Source organism: Ailuropoda melanoleuca, chromosome 16 (assembly GCF_002007445.2).
Source record: "Ailuropoda melanoleuca isolate Jingjing chromosome 16, ASM200744v2, whole genome shotgun sequence".
Lineage (NCBI taxonomy): Eukaryota > Metazoa > Chordata > Mammalia > Carnivora > Ursidae > Ailuropoda > Ailuropoda melanoleuca.
Window position 1 is genome coordinate 89,424,703 of NC_048233.1, and position 12,791 is coordinate 89,437,493.

At 64.1% G+C, this 12,791-nt stretch overlaps 1 protein-coding gene and 1 long non-coding RNA gene across 2 annotated transcripts in view; one reads left to right on the forward strand and one right to left on the reverse strand.

Moving 5' to 3' along the window:
- KCNQ1 (potassium voltage-gated channel subfamily Q member 1) overlaps positions 1-10,459 on the reverse strand; it is a 342,106-nt gene extending 331,647 nt beyond the window's left edge. Inside the window, exons 1-2 of the mRNA XM_002920138.4 lie at positions 10,321-10,459; positions 9,337-9,709 (exon numbers count right to left, since the gene is read on the reverse strand). Coding sequence (XP_002920184.3) covers positions 9,337-9,709; positions 10,321-10,459 — 512 coding nt within the window. The remainder of the gene's footprint in view (positions 1-9,336; positions 9,710-10,320) is intronic.
- Positions 10,460-11,180: 721 nt separating this feature from the next.
- On the forward strand, positions 11,181-12,498 carry LOC117796798. The gene is made up of 2 exons (XR_004621464.1): positions 11,181-11,901; positions 12,164-12,498. It is a non-coding gene; the product is annotated as an uncharacterized LOC117796798 (long non-coding RNA).
- Positions 12,499-12,791: the final 293 nt, after the last annotated feature.

Here is a 12,791-nt window from a genome sequence, read left to right on the forward strand (position 1 = left end):
CGTCACACCTTCAAGTTGTCGCCAAAACCTGGTGACGTGGCCCCCGCGGCCTTTGGAACCATCCTGCTCTCTAGCACGATGGGGTCGCCTGCAGCTCTCCGGCCCCAGACCTGGATGCGGCTGTGTCTCTGGGCTGGATGGGATCTCCCAGGGCAAATGGCCCGCGGGGGCGCCACCCGCGAGCTGGGGGCGCTCACACTAGGAGGGTGCTCCCGCTCTCCGGCCCTTCGCAGCTGGCAGAAAAGTAATTTTTAAACAAAGTCATGAATAAAGCCTCCCCATAACTTCTCTTTCTAACGCAAGCGGGAGGGCAAGAGCTTAACCTCTCTAGCTTATGTGGGCTTTCTCATTCTGGGTCCGAAATCTTGGCCTTCAAGGACACCGATGTAATCTCTCGTTTGCCTTAACCCATGGATCCCGCGCCAAGGCCCTGGAGCAACTAAACAAGTGTTGGGACCACCGAAAAATCACAGAAACCACGTGGTGTCAAAGTCAGACCTGCAGAACAAGGGACGCTGTGAGCCAGCCCGGCCCCACTGTGGGCACCTGAAACGTCCCCGTCTTTCTCGCCGTTAGAAGGAACAGTAGACGGTTAACCAACATTCTAGCACCCGCGTGTTTCCCTTTTTTTTTGGGGGGGGGTGTTGTTTTGGTTTTGGATTTTTTTTTTGGTTTTTTTGGGGATTTTTTTTGTTTGTTTTTGGTCAATATTCTCAAGATAGGCTGCAGGACATGGGGTTGGGGGGGGGTCAATGCACACAAAGCCCCCTCTTCACAGACTCTACCATCCCACGGCCCGTCCCGCAAGAGTGCGGTCTGCCCCAGCCTCGCGGGCCACCAGCAGCGGGGGGTTTCTGCGCATGCCGCGGGTTCCTGCCAGTCCCACTCCCCGGCGACCTCTGCGTTGGCTCCGCTCCGCCCGCGAACGCGTGAGCCCCGTCTCGCTTCGGGACTGCTGGGAGCTAGCTCACATCTCGTGCTCACCTCTCGTGGGGCCGGTGGGTTTTTGCGCCGCTCGGAAGCTCCTTCCCCGTCAGAGACAAAGCCTCTGTGAGGAGACGTCATTTGACTCCCCGGTTCTGTCCTTTGCTGTTTGTTCTTAAGGCGCCGGGGTCACGCGAGGGTTGTTTCTCGCATGGACGTCTGTACCTTTACCTTCACGTGCACGGCTCTGGAGTCCCGGAGGAGCCCCCGGAGTGCACCTGCTGGGCTGTGTGAGGGGTCCAGCTGGGGCCCGTCCTCGGGGCCCTGTGCTCGCCCACCCGCTGGAGAGGAGGGCTGCATGTTCGGCTGCGTTCTCACGTGCGGCCGAGTCTGTAAGCGGGTTTTTATTCTGCTCCGTGCCCATGCCCGCACCAAACTGCTGTAATTACCCGACCTTCACGTTGTATGATGTTTCGAACTGCCCCAGCCAAGAATGCAGATGTGACTTTTATAAGAGACCAGCCAGAGACGTCATGGAACAGAAAGCCAGACCACACGACCCGTCAGGATCAAACGTTCAAAGCACGTGGCTCTCCAGGCACCGCCTAAAGTGTCCCCCCGGCGACCCCCACCTGCCATGCGGGGGCACTTCTGGGAGGCAGCGGCCTGTCCCCTGGTTTGGGGCTCCTCCCGCTCCCCCACCCAGCTGGGCAGGAGCAGCGGCCTGCAGGCGAAGGAGGCAGCCCCTGGTGGGACCGGGCACACGGGGCGGTCTCCATCCACAGAAGAGTCCCAGGGCTGAAGGGAGCTGGGGGAGCACTGGCAGGGGCAGGGGTCTCTGTCCAGCTGGACTGGCCTTCGTTCCTGTCTTCTGGCTCCCCGTAGGCCTTCTCTGAGTGGCCCCTGGCCGCACAGCCAGCAGGAAGATACGGAAGCGTCACTGTCCTCGGTGTCCTCTCAGTGTCACAGGACGGCGTGGAGAGGGAGCCGGGAGGGAGCCCAGGCCTAGGGCGCTCAGAGGGGAAGCCCACGGCCCCACTGCCCAGGGGCCTGGCACCCACAGCTGGGCATGACTGTCTGGGCTCCGTGGAGGCCGCAGAAGGAGCCTCTGCGGATCAGAAGCTAGGGCCAGCGGGGGTGGGGTACCGGTGGGCACGCACTGGGCACGATGCCAGGAACGAGACCCCACCTCGCTCAAAGACGTCAGCATCACACACACACTTCCAGGCAGAAGAGGACCTACATGAGCCAAGGGGCTAGACCTCAGTTTCCCCAGCTGCCAGGGGCTGAGCAGAAAAAGGGAGCAGGGACCGGGTCCAGAGTCCCAGCTGGGCAGTGTGGGCCCTCCAATCGGGGTCTGGTGAACGGGCACGAGGCTCAGGGGCTTGTTCAGAGCGCTCTGTCTTCCCCCCCAAACCCGGCTGCCCAGGGCCACGGCCGGCTCTTCCCATGCCCAGAGCCCTCCATGGGCAACAGCACTATCATCCCTGGGGCCGCACGTTGGTCCTTCAACAGGGACCTGGCTTCTGTGGAGGGGTGCAGGCTCCTGCTCAGGACACGCGGCCCTGTGCCCGGACCTGCACGGGCGGGCGGCAGGGGGAGGGGTCAGACCCCCAGGCCCCGGGCCCTCACACCCAACCCCTCTCGCCCCAGGCCTCAGGCTCTGCGCTCACCTCCAGACAGCGCTGCTGTGGACACAGAGATGTCCCTGAGGAAAGTGCTCTGCGGAGCACCCCCACAGCCTCTCCAACCCCCTGAGGCTTGCAGGGCTCTCCTCCTTTCCAAGCACACCCTTCTCCCAAGCTCAGGAATGCCACTGGATAAAAATACCCACAGACGGAGATCACCAGGCCTGGCCTGTCTGTGGGCTCTGAGCTGCCAGGCAGCAGGCTGACCACCATGGCCCAGGCTGGAGGGGGCCTGGGCTTTCAGGCCGGATGCCAGGTGACCCTCTCGTGAGTGCCTGCCCTGCTGGCTGCTGGGGGGGGGGGACCGAGACAGATCCCAGTGGCCCTGCCCACCCATTCGACCCTTCTACCATCCAAGAGCAGCTGAACCATCCGGGGTCTGAGCTCTGGGGTAAGGGGGCAGAGAAACAAGGCAAGGCTCTGCCTGGGGCAATCTAGGAAGGCTTCCTGGAGGAGAAGCCTGTGGTTCTGGGCAGCAGGGCTTTAAGGCAGAGGCCTGAGCAGCCAGGTCAAACGCCTGTGAACCTGGCCACCCCACCCCCAGAGGCAGCAGTCCTAGGACACGGAGGGTCAGTTCACCAGCCACAGTAGCGCCCCCGGGCTGGGCCTTGGCTGGGTTCCCGCTCACTTCTGCCCAGTGGTACCTCCCCTTTCCTTCCAGGACAAACAGGTCAGCATCACAACCCCTGGCCACCCAAGAGGGCCTCCAGAAGCCTACCTGGATTCCAGCCTGCTGGAGGAAGGAACGGCAGGCTTCTGAGTCAGACAGCCTCAGGCACGTCACCTCCCCTCTCTGAGCCCTCGGGCTTGCACACGGCACCACTCATCCCCCTCCACTCGCATGGGGGAGGTAAGGAGAGCCAGCACCCTCACCCAGCCAGTGCCCACGAGCTCCCAGAGAAGGGGCCCAGTGTCACCCGGGCCAGGCAGCAAAAGACCAACCATCACAGAACCCAGGTCCCGTCACAAGCGTAGAAGGCGTGTGTACAAAGACGGGGCTCGGGTCACGCCATGTCGCTGGTGGTCACCCAGCCCCCACAGCTGCTGCCAGTCATGACCAGCCTGCCCTCCGTGACATTTGGGGTTGCTCACAGCACCTGGGAGGCCTCGGGAGAGAAACCGGTGGCCCTCACTGCCCCCAGGAGATGAGGACTCTCGCCCCACGTGCTCTCAGGACTAGAGCCTCCTCCAAGCTCTGCCCCTCGCGCTGAGGCCCTTCCTGGCAGAGTGCAGCCGCGCCCACCCGGCCCACCACGCAATAACCAAATCCACGGGATCAGAGTTCAAAGGGTCTGGACGGTACAGTTCTCTGTGTCCTCTCCTCCAGCCGCGGGGGCCGGAGCACAGGGGCTTCCAGAAACTTCCGTGTGGCATCTCCCCCAGGGCGTACGCGTGGCGTCCCCCCGCTCCTCCTGGGCCTGGTGCCCTCCCCATGCACACTGCTGTCCTCGGATACCACCTCCCACTTCACAGGAGCCCGACGTGGGCTTGTCCCGGCCACGTCGATCTCTCCAGGGAACAGGGTCTTGAGTCCCAGGACGTGCCACATCGGCCAAAAGCTTGTTTCGAATGTGAGTCTGAGAAGGGCCTCAGAGCTTACCTGTGCCCATTGCCCAGCCAGGGACCCTGTCAAGAGTGGCCACTGGAGCACAGGGCCCGTGCATCAGCGCCTCTCTATTCAGACCACGCCCCCAGAGCACAGACACCTGTCCCCCAGGAGCTGGTAAACAAGGACTCTTGGGCTCCAGGCCGGCCCACACCTGCCTTTTCGCAGCATCCCCGGGGCACGAGGGCCGGGGAACCCCTTTCACGCTGGCAGAGGTGTGCAGCACGGGAGAAGTGACCTCAGGACTGGCTTTTGCAGGAGGAGGGTTCGGGTTCTGAGCCCCTGACTCTGAGAAGCAAGGACACCAGGCGCGCCAGGCGGAACCGGGACCCCTGGGGGTGCGGCACTCCAGGCCCCAGCTGCTTCGCGGGATGTGACCTGTTTCCAGCCCTGCGGCTGCCCCACCGTTCCCAGGATGGCCCACAGCAGGGGCTGCTGCCTCTGTACCCATGACAGGGATGGAGGGTGAGGCAGGGAGGTGCACGGGTTTCCTGGGGCGGCCCTAACACAGCCCCACGGACATCCACTGTCCCCCGGTCCCGGAGGCCAAAGCCTGAGATGCAGGTGCGGGCAGGGCGGGGCCCCCCGAGGCCTCTCTCCTCGTGTGTGGACGGCCTTGCTCTCCCCAGGTCCTCACGGGGTCATCCCTCCGTGTGTGTCTGTGTCCTGATGTCCTCTTGTCATAAAGACCCCAGTCACACGGGATCAGGGCCACCACGGTGACCCCATTTTACCTTGATCACCTCTTTCGAGGCCCTCTAAATGCAGCCACGCTGTGGGGCCCAGGGGTCAGAGCTTTGCCTAAGTTTCAACCCAAACGCGGAGCACATACCACCCCTTACACACCACATGACATCCGCCGACAGCCAGGCCCTGAGGCCTCGGTGTCTCTGCCCCTGCTAGTCACCAGCAGGTCACCCCATGGGCACCGAGCAGCCCTGAGACACCTCATGTCTGTCTTCCCTCGGACCGCCCCGCAGCCCTGGCCCGGCCCCCGTGACACCCTGCTGCCAGATATGGTCCCAGTGTGGGGCCGCTGCGAGTGCCAAGGGGTCCCTCCTGTCCCTGTGGCACCTTGGCACCCCCACAGGTGCAGGTAGAGCCCACCGGGAGCCACTGATTCGGGGCCAGGTGCAGGCAAATGTTCTTTCCCACCCAAGCGAGCCTGCCAGAAGTTGCCACCTGCCCGCCAAGCCTGCCACAAAGGAAGGGCTACACAGAGTACTGGAGAATGTGCCACGGCTGCCTGGCCATGGGCCATGCTTGGACATGAAGCCCCGTCCCCTGCCCACGCCCCCTGCACTGCTTGGCCAGCCCGCATCCTACGCCGGTGGCCTCCTCACCCCAGACTCCAGCGTGCACTCAGGGCTCCTGCTGACCCAGGCTCCAAATTCTCCCACCCTGGACCATCCCTCTTCTCCCGCCACCTTCCTCAAGGTCTCCCCCATCCCGGGCTGGCAGCCTGACATATGGGACGCCTGTCATCCCCCAACTAAGCCCGGCCACGACCCGAGGACCAGGACCCAGAGAAGGTGACACAGGAAGAGGCACCAAAAAGAATTCCCAGCTTCACCCGGAATCGGGGCAGAGGGACAGGTGGAGGAGGCAAAAAGGGGACGGTGGGATGAGACCAGACAGCCATCCTCCTCTGTGTCCCGCCTGCCATGCACCCCACAAAACCGCCAGGCGGACCCCCAGCACATCGGCGATAATACTCGCTCGCTGTGAGGTGCGGCCAAAGCCACTTTGGGGACCCAGGAACAGCAGGGTGGCGGGAGGACGGGGCCAGCACCACCCAGCTGAGTCTGAGAGCCAGGGCCCTCTCCACTCCCCCCAGGCCCTCCCTCAAGCTCTCAGAGGCACCAGATCTCGGCTGCCCGTGGGGTGGGGGGGCTCTGCACCTGCCCTGGTGGGAGCATCCTGAGATGCAGGAGAGCCGAGTGCCCAGGGCCCGCGGGAGGCCGGGTCCAGGCTGCATGGGTAGGAGGCGGGATGAGGAGACAAGGGTCTGCACGTGTCATCCTGCAGCTCCCGAGAGCTGGGGTGGGGGGGAGTAGTGGGGAGGCAGGACAGAAGGTGGGTGAAGAGGGAAAAGGGGGAGGAAGAGCAGGAAGAGGGGAGGTGGGGTTCCTTGCAGCTGCCAGAACTAGAAGCCTCTCGCCAGTCAGGGAAGGACAGGCACCCCTGCAGGTCCGCAGCAGAGGGTAGAGGCCCAGGGCCAGGGCGTGGAGGTTGCCATGGGAACCCTGCTCCCTCCTGGGTCTGGGCATCTTCCCTACCCGGGGGCTCCACGGAGGCCCACTAGCAGGGAGACCAGGACCCCCACGGCCTCAGCTAGACTGGGAGCCAGCACACAGTGGAGATACAAAAGGTCTCGGAAGGCTGGGGGGCCTGGGGGCAGGAAGCCCGAGCGAACGGGGCAGCAGAGTCCTGCCCCCTGACCCCAGGAGCCGGGGCAGGCCAGGCACACACAGGAAAGGCTGCTCTCCTGGCAGCTGGCCGGAGCAGGGGTTCCCCGAAGAGGAGGGGGACAGGATATCCTGGCCCACTTCCCCAGCTGCGCCTGGGAGAGCGTGCCCAGCCTCGCAGGGCCCCGCGGGACAGTGGGTCCCACATCCACCCTCCTGCCGGGCCCTCCAAGGCCAGAGAACGAGCTTGGCCACCCACAGCGACAGTCCTGCCCCTTTCAGAGTGACTCTGCAAGGACGGACCTTTCTCTCGCACTATCTCAGACGCTTCTGAGAGCCACACCAGGGCCAGAGAGGCCGCTGTCCACGCTGCTCATGGGCCTGCAGCTGGGCTCTGGCCACTCAGCCACAGGCCACTCCTGCAATCCCAGCTTAAAGGCCAGGTACCCTCAAAAGACTGGCGAAATCAGAGACTGTCCAGGGCCTGCTGACCTAGAGACGTTAGGGGGGAAGGAGGTACCTTCCAGCTAAGCCTCGTGCCCTGCCTGGCCAGGGTCACCTCCAGCCCCAGCCCGCCTCGGGGGCACTGCAGTGGCTGTCCACTCCCCAGGGCCACGGCACACCTCTCACCGGACAGGGCCCAGAACAGGAAATGACTGACCCAAGGTCACACGGCCACCCTAGGAGCATCCCTTCCCGGCTCGCCCCCGCGGGGCAGACGCTCGGCCACTATCCCCGGGAGTCACCCCTGCCCGCCAGCTCCTGGAGAGGCCGGGCAACGGCAACTCTGCTGAGCAAACTTCCGAGAGCTAAACAATCAGAATCAGGAAGAAAACACAAGTGTAAGCAGAGACTTCCTCTGGGGTGCGGCGAGCCCTCTTCCTCCACACGGCACCACCACCACCACGGCCAGGGAGCCTGGGCCAGGCACGCCCACCGGCCTGCACCCCCAGGATGGGAACCAGTGGGGCTTCTGTAGGCCCCTGGCCCTGGCAGCCGTCCAGGGGTGGGGAGGCACCGCGACACCGCCTGGAGGCCCTCCAAGCATGCCTCCCTGCCTTGGCCCGGAGCTGTCTGCTGGGCACCTGGCTGCGGAGTCCAAGCCCTGGGCTTCTTCAGCGAGGGCTAGGAGGCAAGCAGCCCGTGTGAACAGTGGCACCCACAAACCTGATGTTGGCTGGACATTGACACAGCGTGGCATCTCTCAGACTCCGTGCACGCAAACACTCCCCTATGCCCCGAGACAAGCCACTGCTGCAGCCACGGGCAGGGCCGTGCTCGCCCCCAGATCAGCCACGGTCACGGTGCACGCACCCTCTGATGCTGTGGCAGGTGGGGGCTGGGGTGCGGAAGAGACTTCAAGACCAGGGTCCATCCATGACTCTGGGGACACAGTCCCTGAGACCTGCCCCCTGCTGTGGAAGCCCACCTCCTCTGCACAGGGGCGAGCCCCCCTGACACCTCCTAACCCTCACAGAGGAGCCCAAGTGTGAGCCGAGGCCCCCCCCCCCCGCCTCCCCTGCCCAAGACGATGCTGCAAGCCAGCCGGGGCCTGGCTCCCACTGCACCCCTGCGGCCCAGCGGCGCGCCGGCGGCCGCTGCCAGCAAGAGAAAAATTGGTCCTGAAGCCACCCCGCCCCCCCAGCTATTGTCTCTCCCGGCCACTGGCCAGCCAAGGCAGCAGGGATGAACACCTGTCACCACCGATAGGAAACCAGAGGGAGGCCCCCCATGCAGCCCCCAGCAGAGCCCCCCACCCCCCATGACCAGCGTGGAGATGGCCAAGAGAGGGCTCCCAGGCCAGAGGCTGGCACCGTACCAAGCGGCTGCGGGCTGGGCCGCCAGGAAGTGGAACCACGGCACGGCAGGGAGGACTCCAGGCAGGCAACAGGGAGGGTGGCCCTGAGGAGGTAACTTCCTTGTACCCTCACCCCCGAGGAATGGAGTGGCCTGCCCTGCCCCGCACAGGCATGCCACAGCGGGCATTGGAACCACCTGGGTCACAGAGGGCCAGGTGCCGCCTGTGAGGTCCCGTTCCCCCAGCACACAGCTTCCGCCGATGCAACACGGGCCCAACGCCGCCGCTCCCCGGAGCCCTGTCCGGTCTCCTCCGCTTCCGAAGCCTGGTCCCCTGACGGGGGTGGGGCACTCCCCGCAGCCACGCTGACCCCTCAGGGAACATCGCTCAGCCTGCCACCCTCTGGGCCAGCCCTGCGTCCGCTGGCCCGGGAGACTCCCTGCACGTGGCCTGCCCTGACCTGGGACATGTTGCTGCCACCAGCAGGAGCTTGGGACTCTCCCCTCCTGGGGACTCCTGAGTCTAAGGAGTTCCCTCCTCTGCACCCAAGGGCAAGCTCCCCGGCACATGTCCTTTCCCAGAAGGTTTAACACCTGGACCGTCCTTCCAGGGAGGAGCGGTTTTTGCAAAACCCCCCCCCCCCCCCCCGCATGCCTGGGCAGAGTCAGTGGGAAGCTTCCCCTCCCCCCCCCCCCCGGGCCGCCCCCCCCCCCCCCCAGGGTCGGACCCACACAGCCCCTGAACGTCAAGGGACAGGCTCCTCAGAGTTGCTGTTTTCCCCCATTAACTTCTTCCCTCCAGGCAGCCCTGAGTCGCCGAGGCGGCAGGAGACAGGGTCCCCCCACGCCCCTCTGCAGCCCGCGGGAAGCCCCTGGGTGACGCGCGCGCCGGCCCGGCGGCGGAGATACTCACACAGCGAAGTGGTAGACGAAGCATTTCCAGCCGGTGGGGCGCTCGAGGAAGTTGTAGCGACCCTGGATGTGGGTGCGCGCGAGAAGCGGGCGGCGTGCGCTGTAGATGGAGACGCGCGGGTCGAGGCTCACCGGCGGCCGCGCTGCAAGGTCCGCGGCGGTCGGGGGCGCGGTGGGGGACGCGAGGGGCGCAGGGCCCGCAGCGCTGGGAGGCGCGATGGGTGCGTAGAGCGCGCCGCCCGCCGGGCCGCCCTCAGCCAGCTCCAGCGAGAAGGGACACTTCTTGGCCAGGCCCGTGCTGCCCCGCCGGGAGCCCGGCANGCCGGAGGGGGTGGTGGCCGCGGGCCGGTCCCCGGGGATGGCGCGCCCCGCCCCTGGCCAGATGCCCCGCCCGGACCAACCGGCGCTCCCCAGCGCCCCAGCCGGAGCCCGAGCCTGGGAGCGCTCGCCCGCTCGCCTGCTGGGTCCTGCCGGGTCTGCTCCCACCTGTTCCTCCCGCCTTTTTGCGTTCACTTGCTCCGCCTGCCTGCCCCCTCCCGCGCTCCTCTGCTCTGCCTCACTTGCGCGCACGTGCGCGCCCCACCCCCCCCCACGCACACCTGCTTGCCCGGTACGGAGCCCCCAGCTGAGCAGGGAGGAAGGCCAGGGGCCGCAGGTGCAGCTGCTGCTAACCCCGAGGCCAGGGCAGGAGAGCCGGGTAGGACACCGGCATCCACTTCACTGGAGAGAGGCTAGGGTTAGTGGGGAAAGGGGGGCACCCTAGGGCACACGCAGACTGACCCTCTTGACACTAGGTCGGCGGCCTGTTAGCTCCTCCAACTATGAGCACCCCCCTTCACTGTGCCCGCCCATTCACGCTGGGGTGGAGAAAAATGCGGTAGGGTCAGTGCCCGCTAGGGGCCATGCGACCTGGGAGGCAAGCTCGGGCCATTGTCGGTCAGGGACCTCCCATGGGAGCCCTGCCCATGGGGGCTGTGGGGCCTACTGGAGGCAGCCGGTAGGGGTGTAGGCAGGGTTTGACCGCTGGGCCGGTCATAGCAAGGCATTTTCGAGGTCTTAGGGACGTGCAGAATGGGTGTCTTGCCCTCCTCGAGCTCTGCCCTGGGCTTGCCACTGTACCCCATGGATTTCCCTGGACGCTGGGGGTGGGGGTTTAGAGGTGGGACGGGATCAGGTTTGTGAGGTCCTCCACACGGCCTCTGCCCATTGCTTGCTGGCATTTGGTTCCCTGCTCGTGGGGTGCAGAGAGGAGGGTGGGGGGAGGGGGACGGAGCGAACAGCCTTCTCAGCACATTGCCCAGGGCAGAGCAGCCTTCCTGTGAGGGACAGGTAACTGACCAGACACTTCCCAGGTCTTCACTGAGCACCCCAGGCTGATTTATTTCATGTACCACCCCCCCTCCAGCAGAAAACCAGCTCTTGTTGGTGGCTGGAGCAAAGTTCCGGCCCTTCACCCTGGAATCCCCACACAGCCAGCTGTTTGTATTTGCAGAAAAATGAATGAAGTGGGTCCCAGCCTGTGCAGGGCGCTGTGGAGACTGTGGGGCCGCTGAGGCCAGGGAGCCTTTCTGGGGAGTACAGACCGGCAGCCAGCCAAAGGGAGGCGGAGAGTCAGCCTCCGCAGGGCCCCGGGGACAGGCCGGGGCACACAGGGGGCATTCGGTCAGTCCTTTCAGTGTCTGCACAACCACATCGCCGTCTGAAGGCGGAAGACGATCTTGTAACAGGTGGCGTTGGGACAATTGGAGAGCCATAGGGGAAGGGGGGAAAGTACGTTTGGATCCACCCCACCCAAGACACACAGAGCAGGTTTTGGAGGCATCAGAGGCTTAGCTACAGAAGTCGAGATGAGGTCACGGGGCTTCTGTGAGCAAGTCTCGGGGAATTCCACAGCCACCTGTAGCAGGGAAAACATGTCCAACGGGGCTTGACCTCGAGACAATAGCTGAAATTAGCAAAGTCACAAAGACCAATGAGCAGCTGGAAAGAGTCTTTACGACTTACACGGCAGGTCAAGGATTAACAGCACTGGCTCATTCAGAACATCTCACGTGGGACAGACGGTGGCAGACAGCCTGCGGAAAAGTGGGCCGCAGACATGAAGAGCTCCCAGGAAAAGGGGTAGCCCGTGATTTTGCACTTAGAAAAAAGGAGCAACGTCCCTGGTAACAAGAAAAATGCAAATGAAAAGTACAGGCTGATACCATTGCTTCCCTATCTGATTGGCGGACGTCCAGACGTTTGACCGGCCACACATTCCTCGGGCGAGGCCCCGGGGGGTCCGCGCACACACATCACCAGTGGGCGGGGGGCCTGGCGCTATTAGCCAACGCGCCAGTTGACCCCTCGGGTTAGCTCCACTTCCAGGAACTGACCCAAAGCCCTGTGGGAAAACAGAAAGCGAAGTGTGCTGTGCTCGTCACATCAGAAAACCCCGCAGACGACGACGAGAAAGTCCCTCCGGTAGCTGAACAGAGCGTCACGCAGCCACCCGGGCACCCGTTGTCAGTGTTTTCACCAGTGTGCGAAGGAACCCAGCCCAAAGAACTGCACTGTCACTAGTAACGTGAGTGTTCTTCCTTTGGGATTCTGGGGGTGACGTTAGACCCCTTAGGAGCCAAGACCAGAGAACGAGGAAACCTGAGAAGTACAAACCCATCCTTAAATTTGAATCGGGATCATTGGTGTCAGCCCATGTGCTCTTTTATCTGCAAACAAAATTAGTCTCTAGCCCCGTCCATCAAAAAGTTTCAGGGGGGGCCGTCCACAGCAGGACAGTCTGAGCATGAAACAGAGTCATGGAGTAAACGCCATCCAACGTCTTACAGGACCACTCGTGCGTGACGATGCTGCGAGAAATCCTCACTGACCCTTTGCGGGGTGCTCGGGCCCCTGATTCTGGAACCGAGTCCGGAAGGGACAGTCCTGTGGATCCTGCCCGCCCCGTTGGCACTGACCTTCAGGGGGAAGAAGCCGCAGGTGCTGGGGCCGCGCTCGGCCCTACTTCCTCTTGCGGTTGTGGGTCCTGTGATGTCGGGAACCGCTTTGAAGCCGACAGCAGGCAGGGTGGGGCGCGGACTCAGGGCAGAGATTAGACCCAACGGCCTCTGAATTGGCCATTGTTGGCTGGCCGCTAAATAGGGTCCCGACACAACCAACGTGACTTTAGTGTCTATCTCCATATTTCTTAAATTATGACAGGTCGCCGTCCAGGCCCCTGGGGAGGCTTCTTGGAGGGCCACGTGCCCTGCTGGGGCCGCGGGGAGGGGGAGAAAGTGAGGGGTTCTCGGGGTGCCCTGAGCCGTGCAGAAAGCTGCTCCGGGGATCCTGGGCTGTGGCCAGGGGATGCTGAGAGCTCCCTGCCAGCTCCGAGGAGCTGGGGGCGGCCCAGGGAGAGGCCCGAGGCCCTGGGCTGACAGGTGGGAGCTGGGGTAGGGGGGTGAGGCCAGGTGTGCA